Source organism: Oncorhynchus mykiss, chromosome 4, assembly GCF_057628025.1.
Source record: "Oncorhynchus mykiss isolate SJ-2025 chromosome 4, ASM5762802v1, whole genome shotgun sequence".
NCBI classification, from domain to species: Eukaryota; Metazoa; Chordata; class Actinopteri; order Salmoniformes; family Salmonidae; genus Oncorhynchus; species Oncorhynchus mykiss.
In genome coordinates this window covers 90,041,634-90,060,274 of record NC_143025.1, presented here as the reverse complement: position 1 = coordinate 90,060,274, position 18,641 = coordinate 90,041,634, and the positions used below count along the sequence as shown (strand labels likewise).

At 46.5% G+C, this 18,641-nt stretch overlaps 1 protein-coding gene across 4 annotated transcripts in view; it reads right to left on the bottom strand.

Moving 5' to 3' along the window:
• Window positions 1-18,641, bottom strand: part of LOC110521111 (kinesin-like protein KIF13B) — a 79,739-nt gene that overhangs the window by 10,969 nt on the left and 50,129 nt on the right. For all 4 annotated transcript variants that reach the window (XM_036976323.2, XM_090233243.1, XM_090233242.1 and 1 more), the window contains 9 exons: window positions 17,618-17,744; window positions 10,889-10,944; window positions 10,467-10,588; window positions 5,421-5,597; window positions 5,089-5,181; window positions 4,607-4,765; window positions 4,099-4,176; window positions 3,626-3,685; window positions 208-319 (listed from right to left, as the gene is read on the bottom strand). In XM_036976323.2, coding sequence (XP_036832218.2) covers window positions 208-319; window positions 3,626-3,685; window positions 4,099-4,176; window positions 4,607-4,765; window positions 5,089-5,181; window positions 5,421-5,597; window positions 10,467-10,588; window positions 10,889-10,944; window positions 17,618-17,744 — 984 coding nt within the window. The remainder of the gene's footprint in view (window positions 1-207; window positions 320-3,625; window positions 3,686-4,098; window positions 4,177-4,606; window positions 4,766-5,088; window positions 5,182-5,420; window positions 5,598-10,466; window positions 10,589-10,888; window positions 10,945-17,617; window positions 17,745-18,641) is intronic.

Genomic DNA, 18,641 nt, shown 5'->3' with positions numbered 1-18,641 from the left:
AATGAAACCACAGAAACAGAAGACAGATCTGATAGATTAACCAACAGAATGAAACCACAGAAACAGAAGACAGATCTGATAGATTAACCAACAGAATGAAACCACAGAAACAGATGAGCAGCACTAGTGACAGTTCTAAATGAAGAAAAGGTTAGCGGTAGCGATCATTAGCCCTGACGTCACAGCGGCATTGTTTGTTGTTCTCACTCGTCTCAGGGTGGATGTTCTGGGCCAGAGGCGGAGCGGAGCTAGGCAGGGTGCGTCTGGAGTTGGACGGTGGAGAGAACACTGACAGGTCCTGGTTACTCTCTGACCAGCCCTGAGGAGACGAGAAGCAGACATTATCTACATATATTGTTAGATATTTTTTACTGTATTGTTGTAACAACAACAACAACAACAACAAACAATTGTAATTGTTCAAACTGTTTATCTTATGTCGTCAATTCTGCTTCATAGTCAAATGAAACTATAGGTGAAACTAGGGGCTGAAAATATGGGCTGTGTGCATGGGGACGTCTATATGCATTTCAAACTGAAAATATAGCTGCGAGCCGCATTGGACGGTTGTTCACAGAATGACAAAAAGGACACAAGATCAGTTGGATAACAAAACAAGTACTATAATGTAGGAACTATTTCACATTGTTAATTTGCATAATATAAACCTAACATTCATTTGCATGAGACAAAGTCCACTTGATCAAGAGTTAATGCTCTGGTATCCTATAGCGCCACCAACTGGTCTGGGGTCAATGATCTCTACAGCGCCACCAACTGGTCTGGGGTCAATGATCTCTACAGCGCCACCAACTGGCCTGGGGTCAATGATCTCTACAGCGCCACCAACTGGTCTGGGGTCAATGATCTCTACAGCGCCACCAACTGGTCTGGGGTCAATGATCTCTACAGCGCCACCAACTGGTCTGGGGTCAATGACCTCTATAGCGCCACCAACTGGTCTGGGGTCAATGATCTCTACAGCGCCACCAACTGGTCTGGGGTCAATGATCTCTACAGCGCCACCAACTGGTCTGGGGTCAATGATCTCTACAGCGCCACCAACTGGTCTGGGGTCAATGATCTCTACAGCGCCACCAACTGATCTGGGGTCAATGAGCTCTATAGCGCCACCAACTGGTCTGGGGTCAATGAGCTCTATAGCGCCACCAACTGGTCTGTGGTCAATGATCTCTACAGCGCCACCAACTGGTCTGGGGTCAATGAGCTCTATAGCGCCACCAACTGGTCTGGGGTCAATGATCTCTACAGCGCCACCAACTGGTCTGGGGTCAATGATCTCTACAGCGCCATCAACTGGTCTGGGGTCAATGATCTCTACAGCGCCACCAACTGGTCTGGGGTCAATGATCTCTACAGCGCCACCAACTGGTCTGGGGTCAATGATCTCTACAGCGCCACCAACTGGTCTGGGGTCAATGACCTCTATAGCGCCACCAACTGGTCTGGGGTCAATGATCTCTACAGCGCCACCAACTGGTCTGGGGTCAATGATCTCTACAGCGCCACCAACTGGTCTGGGGTCAATGATCTCTACAGCGCCACCAACTGGTCTGGGGTCAATGAGCTCTATAGCGCCATCAACTGGTCTGGGGTCAATGATCTCTACAGCGCCACCAACTGATCTGGGGTCAATGAGCTCTATAGCGCCACCAACTGGTCTGGGGTCAATGATCTCTACAGCGCCACCAACTGATCTGGGGTCAATGACCTCTATAGCGCCACCAACTGGTCTGGGGTCAATGACCTCTACAGCGCCACCAACTGATCTGGGGTCAATGAGCTCTATAGCGCCACCAACTGGTCTGGGGTCAATGACCTCTACAGCGCCACCAACTGATCTGGGGTCAATGAGCTCTACAGCGCCACCAACTGGTCTGGGGTCAATGATCTCTACAGCGCCACCAACTGGTCTGGGGTCAATGATCTCTACAGCGCCACCAACTGGTCTGGGGTCAATGATCTCTACAGCGCCACCAACTGGTCTGGTGCAGTCATCTAAGGATGCAGTGACTTTATATTCACACAGCTGAATGCATCAGTGTTATTTTCTCAAACTCTTCAGGGACTATTGTGATGAGCGGGGTGAAAGTCAATTACATTTCTTCCCAATACGGGACCTCGTGTGCACACGCATCCGAAAAATGTAGGGCGGCAGAACAGTCCTGCACGTTCTGCCGCCCTAGGCGAGATAAAATTGCCCCTCCCCCCTCCTATCCCCACTAGAATAGAATACAGCAGGGGTCGACAATAGGTTTGACAGAACAGAACAGCAGCCCAATTCAGCTTGTATAATAGGCCCGAATCAGTGCCATTATTTTAGACCAAAGTTATTCATGGCCACTAGTTTCTGTGTGTCAAGTTAGGAAAAATAAGTTACCAATCTATGCTCGAGTTATTTGACCATGTCAACAAAAATGATTAAACTAGAGAATAACTATAGCTTTGCTGTGAACCCCTAATGAGAGGTGACTGTATAGTTCCCTTAAGGATAAGCACCTTTGGTAAATCCGCTTTCTCTGTGAGAGATTCACGTCTGGAATACACTGCCATCAGACACACATAACTGCACCACATATCACACTTTCACAAAATGCATGAAGACATGGCTAAAGGTCAATCAGATTTGTGAACATGGTCCCTAGCTGTGTGTTGCCGCTTTCCATGTTGTCTGTTGTCTGTAGCTTGTGAGGTGTGGAAACACTTTGTTGCTTTTATGAATTTTGTCTTGCTGCTTTTTGTTCTATGTTGCTCTGTCTGTATGCTGCGTCTTGCTTGTCCTATGTTGCTCTGTCTGTATGCTGCGTCTTGCTTGTCCTATGTTGCTCTGTCTGTATGCTACGTCTTGCTTGTCCTATGTTGCTCTGTCTGTATGCTACGTCTTGCTTGTCCTATGTTGCTCTGTCTGTATGCTACGTCTTGCTTGTCCTATGTTGCTCTGTCTGTATGCTACGTCTTGCTTGTCCTATGTTGCTCTGTCTGTATGCTACGTCTTGCTTGTCCTATGTTGCTCTGTCTGTATGCTACGTCTTGCTTGTCCTATGTTGCTCTGTCTGTATGCTACGTCTTGCTTGTCCTATGTTGCTCTGTCTGTATGCTACGTCTTGCTTGTCCTATGTTGCTCTGTCTGTATGCTACGTCTTGCTTGTCCTATGTTGCTCTGTCTGTATGCTACGTCTTGCTTGTCCTATGTTGCTCTGTCTGTATGCTACGTTTTGCTTGTCCTATGTTGCTCTGTCTGTATACTACGTCTTGCTTGTCCTATGTTGCTCTGTCTGTATGCTACGTCTTGCTTGTCCTATGTTGCTCTGTCTGCATGCTGCGTCTTGCTTGTCCTATGTTGCTCTGTCTGTGTGCTGCGTCTTGCTTGTCCTATGTTGCTCTGCGTGTGCTCACTGCTCAATGATTGTCTATATTGTAATTGTTTTTAATAACCTGCCCAGGGACTACGGTTGAAAATTAGCTGGCTGGCTAAAACCTGCACTTTTACGGAAACGTTGATTAATGTGCACTGTCCCTGTAAAAATAAAAACTCTAACTCAATAAAAACACATTTATCAAGGTAAGTCATTGAGAACAATAAGGAAGTTGGTTAAAGTCTCACCTTGTTGTCATCTAGCCTGTGATTGGAAGACAGATCCTGTCTGCTCCAGGATCTTGACAGCTAAGGTGGTTGAAACCAGAGTGAGATCAGCATGGAACATGTTACTAGGACAGGCTGTCGTAGGTGTTACTGGTTAACTAACTAACTAACTAACGACAAAATTCTAAGATAAGTTAATATTTTCTAGAAATAGGCATGGAATAATTGATGACACAACCCATATTCAAAAATAGCTTAGGAAAATAACCCGAACTAAAAACATTTGTTTGCTTCTACACCTGCATCGCTTGCTGTTTGGGGTTTTAGGCTGGGTTTCTGTACAGCACTTTGAGATATCAGCTGATGTACGAAGGGCTATATAAATACATTTGATTTGATTTGAACGCCTCAGTTGACCAATCAGTTACAGGCAGGATGTTATGGGTTGGAGTAATCAGTGAACGATAGGGAGACCATGTGATGTAGATTCTTACCCGGTTCACGTTAGGAGAGCTGAGAGCACGACTTGGAGACTTGGCCTTGACAGACAACTTCTCCTTTACTGCTACTTCCTGCACAGACACAGACCGACAAAGACACAGACCGACAAAGACACAGACCGACAAAGACACAGACCGACAAAGACACAGACCGACAAAGACACAGACCGACAAAGACACAGACCGACAAAGACACAGACAGACAAAGACACAGACAGACAAAGACACAGACAGACAAAGACACAGACAGACAAAGACACAGACAGACAAAGACACAGACAGACAAAGACACAGACAGACAAAGACACAGACAGACAAAGACACAGACACACAAAGACACAGACAGACAAAGACACAGACAGACAAAGACACAGACAGACAAAGACACAGACACACAAAGACACAGACACACAAAGACACAGACACACGGTTTATGTTACGTAAGAGTTGAGTATATGTACTATTGTGTGTGTTCGTGTTGTCTGTGCGTGTGCGTGTGGACCTGTCGTAGTCGGTCCAGGGTGAGTATATTTTCTACAGCCAGGACACTGCGGAGGTACTTCTCTATGGCAGCCTCACTGTCCCCTGACTGGACATCCTGAACATCAACACTGGCTGCTAGTCTGGCCAGCATCTCTCTGTCCTCTGGACCCTGGACATGCTGGAGGTGGAGGAGGAGGAGACTTAGATCAGTGTTGGCCTTTTGGAAGAGAGATCCGCAAGCTATGATCCTTCATGTGTCAGGGACCTGCCAAACCACAGTCTTTCTTCCTGAGAGGACCACTTCCAGTAAAACTAGCACTTAAGAAATCACTGGTCAGCTCACTAGCAGAGGGACTGGTCAGCTCACTAGCAGAGGGACTGGTCAGCTCACTAGCAGAGGGACTGGTCAGCTCACTGCCATAGATATTGCATACAGAGATTGGCAAACTGAGATAGAATAGCTTATGGGTGTCATGTTGGCACCGATAGTTCCTCGCTCACCCCAGGGATGTTGGAGACGATCTCGAAGGTGACTCCACAACCAGGGATGGTGCTGCGATGAGACATCCTCTTCAACAGACTCTGACTCCAACCCTGATATGTTACCATGATATTAAAACCCAACTATAGCCAATGTCATTACATCATCCAAAACCATTGCTATAGGCTGGATACTAATACTTATACCCAGAAATGAATAAAGATTTTTTTTAAATGAATGCTAAAAAACATGTACAGCTGTATTTTACAGGAGGAGCAACTTACTGAGCAGGTTTCTGACCTGTAGTCCGGTGTGTGTGTGTGTGTGTCTGATGTGTGTCTCTCCCTCCTACCTGTCGGCCAGCTAGGTTGACACAGATTCGTTTTCGGAGGACCAGGTGCATGTTAGCAGGGTGAGAAAGCTGAACTACGACCCTGACGATCAGGTACACCCTGAGGTCAGCTGACACACTGCGACTCAGCTGGGGACAGTTATGTACCGTAGAGTCCCACGACGCCTCTGCACCAACCTGGGAGGTGAGAGAAGGTGTATAAAAGTGAGTAGTTGGTGTAAGTGAAATTGTAATGTTCGAGCTATTCTTAACTCATTTCTATATTCTATTCATGTGCTGTTCTATAAACCAATTTCTATGTTCTTGCAAGTGGCTGACTGTACAAATCACACCTATCAGTAGCTGGCAGGAGGACCAGACGTTGTTTTGAGAACGAACGGCCGTGTTTTGAGAACAAAAGAAAGATATATCTCAGTTTCAAGATCTCAGCTTAGAAAGAAGAAAGAGGTCTTAGTTCGTCACATGCTATGAACCAGTCTTGGTCCCTCACGTGCTATGAACCAGTCTCGGTCCCTCACGTGCTATGAACCAGTCTCGGTCCCTCACGTGCTATGAACCAGTCTCGGTCCCTCACGTGCTATGAACCAGTCTCGGTCCCTCACGTGGTATGAACCAGTCTCGGTCCCTCACGTGGTATGAACCAGTCTCGGTCCCTCACGTGGTATGAACCAGTCTCGGTCCCTCACGTGGTATGAACCAGTCTCGGTCCCTCACGTGGTATGAACCAGCCTCGGTCCCTCACGTGGTATGAACCAGTCTCGGTCCGTCACGTCTTCCTTTCCTGTGGCGGTCCTCGCGAGAGACAGTTTCATCATAGCGTTTGATGGTTTTGCGACTGCACTTCAAGAAACTTCTTGACATTTTCTGGATTGACTGACCTTCATGTCTTAAAGTAACGGACTGTCGTTTCTCTTTATTTATTTGAGCTGTTCTTGCCATAATATGGACTTGGTCTTTTACCAAATAGGGCTATTTTCTGTATACCACCCCTACCATGTCACAACACAACTGATTGGCTCAAACGCATTAAGGAAAGAAATTCCACAAATTAACTTTTAACAAGGCACACCTGTTAATTGAAATGCATTCCAGGTGGCTACCTCTTGAAGGTGGTTGAGAGAATGCCAATAGTGTGCAAAGCTGTCATCAAGGCAAAGGGTGGCAATTTGAAGAATCTCAAATCTAAAATATATTTTGAGTTGTTTTTTTTGGTTACTACATGATTCCATATGTGTTATTTAGTGGTTTTGATGTCTTCGCTATTATTCTAAAAAGTAGAAAACAGTACAAATATAGAAAAACCTTTGAATGAGTAGGTGTTCTAAAACTTTTGACCGGTAGTGTATAGGACAACTGGTGGGACAGCCCCGGGAGATTTTTCTGACAGACGTGTACTATGGTGCATTGAGTTGGTTGGAACCTCTCCAGCACGCTGACAAATAAACAATGATTCATTTAAGATGGACTTCGAGTGTCCTTGTGTGTAAGAATTTCCACAACATTGGTTTGCTGGAGTAGGGCTCCAGGGATAGAAAAGTGTATACTTGGTTTGCTGGAGTAGGGCTCCAGGGATAGAAAAGTGTATACTTGGTTTGCTAGAACAAGCATTAAAAAGCAATGGTTCTCAAAATATTGTCCTGTGACCATCACAATAAACCTAACAAGTCCAAACCAGTGTTTTAATTCAACCTTTCTTTAACCAGGTTAGTCTCGCTGAGAGACCTGGACCAAGACAGCAGCATCAACAGGTCAGTTCCAGACAGACAGTCACATGACGTCCACCAGACAGACAGTCACATGACGTCCACCAGACAGACAGTCACATGACGTCCACCAGACAGACAGTCACATGACGTCCACCAGACAGACAGTCACATGACGTCCACCAGACAGACAGTCACATGACGTCCACCAGACAGTTCAGTCACATGACGTCCACCAGACAGTTCAGTCACATGACGTCCACCAGACACTCATGCTGTACATCAATATAAAAGTAGCATATCAGTTAAGAACATGCACAACACAAAAGTCTGAAAAAACAGACATGGCCGCTACAGTATTAAGATCAGGGTGGGGGATTGCCAGGGACCTCGAGATACAATATTACCAAGATAATTAGGCACAGTTCTCACGATTCTATACGTCTTCAGATTTGATACTGCGATTTTGTTTGCAATTTGATTTTAAACATATTGTTCACCCTGTCTGTTGCAGAGGGACAAGGAAAAGCATGCGAAAACCTGTTTCCATCAGTCGAGGAAATAAAAATGTAAACCTCCGTCTTCTTTTTAAATAAGCTATAAGATAAAAAAAAATAAAATACCTGAATTTTGACCCAGGTACAGCCGACTAGTGCAAAGTAACGCTACCTACAGTACCAAAAAAATAAAAAATGAAATCTATATACTCTACCGTTCAAAAGTTTGGGGTCACTTAGAAATGTCCTTATTTTTGAAAGCAACTTCATTAAATAGTACCCGCAAAACACCAGTCTCAACGTCAACCGTGAAGAGGCGACTCCGGGATGCTGGCCTTCTAGGCAGAGTTCCTCTGTCCAGTCTCAACGTCAACAGTGAAGAGGCGACTCCGGGATGCTGGCCTTCTAGGCAGAGTTCCTCTGTCCAGTCTCAACGTCAACAGTGAAGAGGCGACTCCGGGATGCTGGCCTTCTAGGCAGAGTTCATCTGTCCAGTCTCAACGTCAACAGTGAAGAGGCGACTCCGGGATGCCGGCCTTCTAGACAGAGTTCCTCTGTCCAGTCTCAACGTCAACAGTGAAGAGGCGACTCCGGGATGCTGGCCTTCTAGACAGAGTTCCTCTGTCCAGTCTCAACGTCAACAGTGAAGAGGTGACTCCAGGATGCTGGCCTTCTAGGCAGAGTTCCTCTGTCCAGTCTCAACGTCAACAGTGAAGAGGTGACTCCAGGATGCTGGCCTTCTAGGCAGAGTTCCTCTGTCCAGTCTCAACGTCAACAGTGAAGAGGTGACTCCGGGATGCTGGCCTTCTAGACAGAGTTCCTCTGTCCAGTCTCAACGTCAACAGTGAAGAGGTGACTCCAGGATGCTGGCCTTCTAGACAGAGTTCCTCTGTCCAGTCTCAACGTCAACAGTGAAGAGGCGACTCCGGGATGCTGGCCTTCTAGACAGAGTTCCTCTGTCCAGTCTCAACGTCAACAGTGAAGAGGCGACTCCGGGATGCCGGCCTTCTAGACAGAGTTCCTCTGTCCAGTCTCAACGTCAACAGTGAAGAGGTGACTCCAGGATGCTGGCCTTCTAGGCAGAGTTCCTCTGTCCAGTCTCAACGTCAACAGTGAAGAGGTGACTCCAGGATGCTGGCCTTCTAGGCAGAGTTCCTCTGTCCAGTCTCAACGTCAACAGTGAAGAGGTGACTCCAGGATGCTGGCCTTCTAGGCAGAGTTCCTCTGTCCAGTCTCAACGTCAACAGTGAAGAGGTGACTCCAGGATGCTGGCCTTCTAGGCAGAGTTCCTCTGTCCAGTCTCAACGTCAACAGTGAAGAGGTGACTCCGGGATGCTGGCCTTCTAGACAGAGTTCCTCTGTCCAGTCTCAACGTCAACAGTGAAGAGGTGACTCCAGGATGCTGGCCTTCTAGGCAGAGTTCCTCTGTCCAGTGCTTGTGTTCTTTTGCCCATCTTAATCTATTATTTTTATTGGCCAGTCTGAGATATGGATTTTTCTTTGCAACTCTACCTAGAAGGCCAGCATCCTGGAGTCGCCTCTTCACTGTTGACGTTGAGACTGGACAGAGGAACTCTGCCTAGAAGGGCAGCATCCTGGAGTCACCTCTTCACTGTTGACGTTGAGACTGGACAGAGGAACTCTACCTAGAAGGCCAGCCTCCCTGATGGCACCTCTTCACTGTTGACGTTGAGACTGGTGTTTTACGGGTACTATTTAATGAAGCTGCCAGTTGAGGACTTGTGAGGCGTCTGTTTCTCAAACTAGACACCAATGTATTTGTACTCTTGCTCAGTTGTGCACCGGGGCCTCCCCGGGGCCTCCCCTTCTGTGAAGGGAGTAGTACACAGTGTTGGCAATTTCTCGCATGGAAAAAAAATGCATTTCTCAGAACAAGAAAAGATGGACGAATTTCAGAAGACAGTTATTTGTTTCTGGCCATTTTGAACCTGTAATCGAACCCACAAATGCTGATGCTCCAGATACTCAACTAGTCTAAAGAAGGCCAGTTTTATCCCTTCTTTAATCAGAACAACAGTTTTCAGCAGTGCTAACATGATTGCAAAAGGGTTTTCTAATGACCAATTAGCCTTTTAAAATAATAAACTTGGATTAGCTAACACAACGTGCCATTGGAACACAGAAGTGATGGTTGCTGATAATGGACCTCTGTACATCTATGTAGATATTCCATTTTTAAAAAAAATCAGCCGTTTCCAGCTACAATAGTCATTTAGAACATTAACAATGTCTACACTATATTTCTGATCAATTTGATTCTATTTTAAATGGACAAAACAATAGATTTTCTTTTAAAAACCAGGACATTTCTAAGTGACCCCAAACTTTTGAACGGTAGTGTATATTATCATTAAAAAAATGTTTACTTGGGAGTCAAATATCCATGTAATATCGTCCACAAACTATATTGCAATATGTAGCTGTATGCTTTTCTCCCCCATCACTAATCAAAATGCTTCAAGTGAGACATTATCCTTCCTTCCATAAGGCAACAACGACTAGTGCCATCGGGCGACAACTAGAACCAACTACATACCAACAACCTGTTAATCTATTTGTCCTTTGAACTCCTCCAGGGTCACCAGGTCCTGTAGTTTTAGCTTGGCTTGGAGGGAATTTCAAGGCCAGTGGGCAGAGTAGTGAAAACACCCCCCCCCCCATAGTCTGTTCTAATGTTCATGACTGTTAGCAGAAAACAAGACTGGGATCTGAGCTTGTATATGTTTTTAGACGAGAGGATTGATAAACACCTTTCTAAGTGTGAGGTTGGGAGTGACGAAGCCCACAATGCTGTGTTTGTGTGATTGTCTCTCTATGGTCCTCACCTCTCCTCCACCGTAGTGCTTGACGATGTGCAAGTCAAAAAACGCATCCTCATCCTCCTGGTTGAGCATGGCATCTAGACCCCCAGCCAGTGGAGCAGATAGGTTATCCTGGAAATCATCAGCTGGAGGGCGAGAAGAGAGAGAGGGGGTGAGATAGAGGAACAATGGAACATACCACTGATGATGGTGAAGATAGGGGAGGACAGAAGGAACAAAGGAACATACCACTGATGGTGAGTATAGGGGAGGACAGAAAAGGAGGACAGCAGAACATACCACTGATGATGGTGAAGATAGGAGAGGACAGAAGGAACAACGGAACATACCACTGATGATGGTGAAGATAGGGGAGGACAGAAGGACAGCAGAACATACCACTGATGGTGAAGATAGGGGAGGACAGAAGGAACAACGGAACATACCACTGAGGTCCAGGAAGAGAACAGGAATGTGTGCCTCCATCCCAGGAACAGGATCTCTGTGGGGAAACAGGCAAATCAGAACACTGAGCGCACACAGCTCCAACACGCACGCTAGTGATGCACGGGTTCACTCACAACCCGCAGTCCCTGTGGTAGCCAAGTGGTTACAGCGTTGGGCCAGTAACTGAAAGGTTGCTGGATCGAATCCCTGAGCTGACAAGGTAAAAATCTGTTGTTCTGCCCCTGAGCAATGCAGTTAACCCACTGTTCCCCGGGCAGTTAACCCACTGTTCCCCGGGCAGTTAACCCACTGTTCCCCGGGCAGTTAACCCACTGTTCCCCGGGCGCCGTGGATGTCGATTAAGGCCGCCCCCTGCAGCTCTTGGACTTCAGTTGTACAACTGACTAGGTATCCCCTCCTCTCCCTTTATCTGCAGGGTGGGCAGGTTGAGGGTCATGAAATATTGTGGCGGGCGGATTAAATAAAGACAAGTCACATCTATAGGCTACTTTGAGAGGCGACAGGTAGCCTAGAGTGTTGGGCCAGTAGCAGAAAGGTTGCTGGATCGACTCCCCCGAGCTGACAAGGTAAAAATATATTGTTCTGCCCCTGAACAAGGCAGGCACTGTAGGCCGTCATTGTAAATAAGAATTTGTTCTTAACGGACTCGCCTAGTTAAATAAAAGGTTAAATAAAAGGTTAATTTCAAAAGAAATGTAGGTTCTTTCGTTATTCTTATTTGGCCTCAGATTCCGGTACAGCGTCAAATACACACCAACTGACAAAGACATTTTTGTCTCAGTGGATCAACATCAGAGTTTAATTGAATAAGAGAAAAGCGGGAGAGTTGAACATCAATAGAAGGAGGGGTCATAATAGAAGGAGGGGTCATAATAGAAGGAGGGGTCATAATAGAAGGAGGGGTCATAATAGAAGGAGGGGTCATAATAGAAGGAGGGGTCATAATAGAAGGAGGGGTCATAATAGAAGGAGGGGTCATAACAGAAGGAGGGGTCATAATAGAAGGAGGGGTCATAATAGAAGGAGGGGTCATAATAGAAGGAGGGGTCATAATAGAAGGAGGGGTCATAATAGAAGGAGGGGTCATAATAGAAGGAGGGGTCATAATAGAAGGAGGGGTCATAATAGAAGGAGGGGTCATAATAGAAGGAGGGGTCATAATAGAAGGAGGGGTCATAATAGAAGGAGGGGTCATAATAGAAGGAGGGGTCATAATAGAAGGAGGGGTCATAATAGCAGGAGGGGTCATAATAGCAGGAGGGGTCATAATAGAAGGAGGGGTCATAATAGAAGGAGGGGTCATAATAGAAGGAGGGGTCATAATAGCAGGAGGGGTCATAATAGCAGGAGGGGTCATAATAGAAGGAGGGGTCATAATAGAAGGAGGGGTCATAATAGAAGGAGGGGTCATAATAGAAGGAGGGGTCATAATAGAAGGAGGGGTCATAATAGAAGGAGGGGTCATAATAGAAGGAGGGGTCATAATAGCAGGAGGGGTCATAATAGAAGGAGGGGTCATAATAGAAGGAGGGGTCATAATAGAAGGAGGGGTCATAATAGAAGGAGGGGTCATAATAGAAGGAGGGGTCATAATAGCAGGAGAGGTCATAATAGCAGGAGGGGTCATAATAGCAGGAGGGGTCATAATAGAAGGAGGGGTCATAACAGTAGTCTAACGTATACAAATTCAACAGTCAGGGACGTGGGACTTGAAATATGGCACGTCAAGGGTACTGTTCATATGGGTTAAATGGAATAGTGACTGAAATCTGGACACCGACTGTAGGTCTACAACCTCTCACATAGGTTCATATTAACTCCTGTAGAATTAAGCATGGCTTGCATTAAAATGATACACCAAAATGGACATTTGACTCAGGAACCGGAATGGATAAATTTGACTTCTTCCTTTCAGCATCTTGAGAGAATGAATGTGCGGTTAGGGACCGTCTGTAAAGGTGTTATCTTTAACAGCAGCATAAAGGCTGATAGAATTTCAGCAACATAAAATAGGCCTCCAAGCTAAACAGAAATCTTATCAGAAACATGTTGGATAGTTTTCACAGCTTCTACATTTTCTTTAAAAAAGGGTCAAACTGATGCCAATTGAAAATTTTGCACCAAAAATCTTTTTTTTTTATTTTATTTTTTTATAATTGCATTTTCTCCCTGGTACCTAAACGTCTTTGCTGTGAGAGAGAAGTGGAGAAAGAGAAAACCTTTCCGATGTCAACTAGATTGAAGCATTGGTGAGCAACAACCAATGACAGAAGAGAAGCTGCATGTGTAGGCCTATCAAATCAAATGTTACTTGTCACATGCTTCGTAAAATAACAGGTGTAGACTAACGGTGAAACGCTTACCTATGGGTCATTTTCTAACAATGCAGAGTTAAAGATACCAAAAAAAAAATTGACTTTTAAAATAGTGACACTAGTAATAGAGTGAATAATGAATGAGTAAAAAAAAAAAAGCATTTCTATATACAGGGAGTGCCAGTACCACGTTGTCCACCCACACAGACAGCATCGTGAAGAAGGCGCAGCAGCGCCTCTTCAACCTTAGGAGGCTGAAGAAATTTGGCTACTCACCAAAAACACTCACAAACTTTTACAGATGCACAATCGAGAGCATCCTATTGAGTTGTATCACCGCCTGGTATGGCAACTGCTCCTCCCACAAACGTAAGGCTCTCCAGAGGGTAGTGAGGTCTGCACAACGCATCACCGGGGGCAAACTACCTGCCCTCTAGGACACCTACACCACCCGATGTCACAGGAAGGCCATAAAGATCATCAAGGACAACAACCACCCGAGCCACTGCCTGTTCACCCCGCTATCATCCAGAAGGCGAGGTCAGTACAGGTGCATCAAAGCTGGGACCGAGAGACTGAAAAACAGCTTCTATCTCAAGGCCATCAGACTGTTAAACAGCCACCATTAACATTGAGTGGCTGCTGCCAACATACTGACTCATCTCTAGCCACTTTAATAAGGACAAAATGTAGGTAATAAATGTATCACTAGCCACTTTAAACAATGCCACTTTATATAACGTTTACATACTCTACATTACTCATCTCATATGTGTCATGACGTTGGCCTCTTTGGGTATAGCAAGCCCATCCCCCTCTCCCTGCCTCCCCCTTGCTTCCTTCAACTAGGCTGCTGTGGTCAGAGAGACGTCGTAAATTCCTGAGGATCTCCTCATGGACACACAGTATAGAGAGGGTACATTTTCATGGAGAACAAAGGAATTCCTTCCACCTCACAGAACTTGAGGTTCGAACAAATTTCATGTTCCGGAGAAGGTATAAAAGATCGGTGAAGTATCGAACTGGTCTGTTTGTTACAACTTGGGGAAGCTCATGGGAGACGGTGTGGTAACATTACCATAACGCTGTTTATATAATAGCCTCAGATATGAGGTTTACATCTAATTGCATCTTGAGAGAATGAATGATACTGTTTGTATAATGGTGTAATATGATTTTGGACTGTTTAATGAAGAAAAATACAATTCCCTTTTGATTTGAACTAAATCAGAGGACCGCCCCTGAGCCCAGTTAGGATCAGACATCCTGGACCGCCGCCCCTGAGCCCAGTTAGGGTCAGACATCCTGGGACCGCCCCTGAGCCCAGTTAGGGTCAGACATCCTGGACCGCCCCTGAGCCCAGTTAGGGTCAGACATCCTGGACCGCGCCTGAGCCCAGTTAGGGTCAGGCCTCCTGGACCGCCCCTGAGCCCAGTTAGGGTCAGGCCTCCTGGACCGCCCCTGAGCCCAGTTAGGGTCAGGCATCCTGGACCGCCCCTGAGCCCAGTTAGGGTCAGGCATCCTGGACCGCCCCTGAGCCCAGTTAGGGTCAGGCATCCTGGGACCTCCCCTGAGCCCAGTTAGGGTCAGACATCCTGGACCGCCCCTGATCCCAGTTAGGGCCAGACATCCTGGACCGCCCCTGAGCCCAGTTAGGGTCAGACATCCTGGGACCTCCCCTGAGCCCAGTTAGGGTCAGACATCCTGGACCGCCCCTGAGCACAGTTAGGGTCAGACATCCTGGACCGCCCCTGAGCCCAGTTAGGGTCAGATATCCTGGGACCGCCCCTGAGCCCAGTTAGGGTCAGACATCCTGGACCGCCCCTGAGCCCAGTTAGGGTCAGACATCTGGGACCGCCCCTGAGCCCAGTTAGGGTCAGACATCTGGGACCGCCCCTGAGCCCAGTTAGGGTCAGACATCCTGGACCGCCCCTGATCCCAGTTAGGGCCAGACATCCTGGACCGCCCCTGAGCCCAGTTAGGGTCAGACATCCTGGGACCTCCCCTGAGCCCAGTTAGGGTCAGACATCCTGGACCGCCCCTGAGCACAGTTAGGGTCAGACATCCTGGACCGCCCCTGAGCCCAGTTAGGGTCAGATATCCTGGGACCGCCCCTGAGCCCAGTTAGGGTCAGACATCCTGGACCGCCCCTGAGCCCAGTTAGGGTCAGACATCTGGGACCGCCCCTGAGCCCAGTTAGGGTCAGACATCTGGGACCGCCCCTGAGCCCAGTTAGGGTCAGACATCTGGGACCGCCCCTGAGCCCAGTTAGGGTCAGACATCCTGGACCGCCCCTGAGCCCAGTTAGGGTCAGACATCCTGGACCGCCCCTGAGCACAGTTGGGGTCAGACATCCTGGACCGCCCCTGAGCACAGTTGGGGTCAGACATCCTGGACCGCCCCTGATCCCAGTTAGGGCCAGGCCTCCTGGACCGCCCCTGAGCCCAGTTAGGGTCAGACATCCTGGACCGCCCCAGAGCCCAGTTAGGGTCAGATATCCTGGGACCGCCCCTGAGCCCAGTTAGGGTCAGGCCTCCTGGGACCGCCCCTGAGCCCAGTTAGGGTCAGACATCCTGGACCGCCCCTGAGCCCAGTTTAGGGTCAGGCCTCGTGGACCGCCCCTGAGCCCAGTTAGGATCAGACATCCTGGGACAGCCCCTGAGCCCAGTTAGGGTCAGACATCCTGGACCGCCCCTGAGCCCAGTTAGGGTCAGACATCCTGGACCGCCCCTGAGCCCAGTTAGGGTCAGACATCCTGGACCGCCCCTGAGCCCAGTTAGGGTCAGACATCCTGGACCGCCCCTGAGCCCAGTTAGGGTCAGACATCCTGGACCGCCCCTGAGCCCAGTTAGGGTCAGACATCCTGGACCGCCCCTGAGCCCAGTTAGGGTCAGACATCCTGGACCGCCCCTGAGCCCAGTTAGGGTCAGACATCCTGGGACCGCCCCTGAGCCCAGTTAGGGTCAGACATCCTGGGACCGCCCCTGAGCCCAGTTAGGGTCAGACATCCTGGGACCGCCCCTGAGCCCAGTTAGGGTCAGACATCCTGGACCGCTCCTGAGCCCAGTTAGGGTCAGACATCCTGGACCGCCCCTGAGCCCAGTTAGGGTCAGGCCTCCTGGGACAGCCCTCTTCGGCCCTTCCAAATAAAACCCCCAATCGGGTTTTCGATCAGCAGACCGAGCTTACCTCAATTACGAGATGGCTAAAGGTTGCAGACCATGTTGTTCTCCATTAGGAGGGACAAAGGTTGTAGACCATTGCTGAATCTGTTAACCATACCACGTGGTTAAACTCTTAGACTATCGATACCGACAGAATAAGAACAAGTCTTTGATATTAATTACTAGTCTGCAGCTAGGAATTCGGTATCATTGTACGCGAAGAACGACAACTGCCGGAACATCCATTCTATAACGAATGTCCCTCTGAACTATCCCCTCTTACCACAACCGAGAGAGAGAGGGAAATAGACGGAAAATTCTACAAAAGAAACTAACTTTTCACCAGCAATCAAGACGACACACTGAGCGTAAATATATATATATTGACTGCAATTGTCCCCGAATGAGTGAGCGTTCATGTGTAAAGTATTAGCATTTCAATTGTTAGAATTATTAACTCTGTAGTGACTTCTTAGTTGACCCCCACTTCCCCTTTTGTCTAACAAGCCGGCATGCCGGTTCAGCCCACTAGGGCACATTCCCTATCATTTCATGTAACCATATTTACTGTTTGTTTATGCATTTCTGTGAATTACTTAGTAATAAATAAATAATTTAAGACAATTGATGTATGGATGACTCAATGAAGACTGGGTTCGTGCAGATAACCAACAATTTACGACGTTTGGAACGAGACTAACGTGAGGTAAAGTAAATAATTCATTATTTCGAAGACTAATTGATCAGAAAAAATATCTGAAAAGTTATTTTAGGAAATGATAACTTTGTGATCTGAATATTTTCCTTGGTGCACCGACTTCCTAGTTAATTACATTTACATGATTAATCAGTCTAATCGCGTAATACTAATTACAGAGAATCTTCTCAGTTTAATGAGAGTAAAGACACGACATATGTATATACTGTACTCTATACCATCTTGCCTATGCCGTTCGGCCATCGCTCATTCATATTCTTTTATGTACATTATCTTATTCATTCCTTTACACTTGTGTGTATAAGGTAGTTGTTGTGAAATAGTTAGGCTAGATTACTTGTTGGTTATTACTGCATGGTCAGAATTAGAAGCACAAGCACTTCACTATATCAGCGGGTCGGGTGCAGACCTCAGATTTTCACATATAGTCGGGCGATTGCAGATGGGTTATTAGCAATTACGGGCATGTGAACAAACACAAACGCGCGCACACACACACACACCCTTTACCTCTCAGCGGGGGCTCCAGGGATCCCGCTACCAGCCGAAGGTAACAGGACGGCGTTACGTTCCTCTGTCAGGGTCAAACGCCACTCTAACAGCTGGGCCTCCCTCTCCACGTCATCCTCTGACTTATCTACAAACACAATACTATTTTAGCTGCATAACACTCATTTCCAATACTATTTTAACTGTATAACAGTCATTATCAATACTATTTTAAATGTATAACACTCATTATCAATACTATTTTAACTGTATAACAGTCATTATCAATACTATTTTAAATGTATAACACTCATTATCAATACTATTTTAACTGTATAACAGTCATTATCAATACTATTTTAAATGCATAACACTCGTTATCAATACTATTTTAACTGTAAAACACTCATTATTAATAGTATTTTAACTGTAAAACACTCATTATCAATACTATTTTAAATGTATAACACTCATTATTACTACTGTTAATAATAGTATTTTAACTGGCATACTCTCATTATTAATAGTATTTCAACTGTAAAACACTCATTATTACTAAGATTTTTGTTCAAATACAAGTCATCAATATGCTCTGTGTGTAATGTAGTGTGTGTCGTGAGGAGGTCATCAATATGCTCTGTGTGTAATGTAGTGTGTGTCGTGAGGAGGTCATCAATATGCTCTGTGTGTAATGTAGTGTGTGTCGTGAGGAGGTCATCAATATGCTCTGTGTAATGTGATGTGTGTCGTGAGGAGGTCATCAATATGCTCTGTGTGTAATGTGATGTGTGTCGTGAGGAGGTCATCAATATGCTCTGTGTGTAATGTGATGTGTGTCGCGAGGAGGTCATCAATATGCTCTGTGTGTAGTGTAGTGTGTGTCGTGAGGAGGTCATGAATATGCTCTGTGTGTAATGTAGTGTGTGTCGTGAGGAGGTCATGAATATGCTCTGTGTGTAGTGTAATGTGTGTCGTGAGGAGGTCATCAATATGCTCTGTGTGTAATGTAGTGTGTGTCGTGATGAGGTCATCAATATGCTCTGTG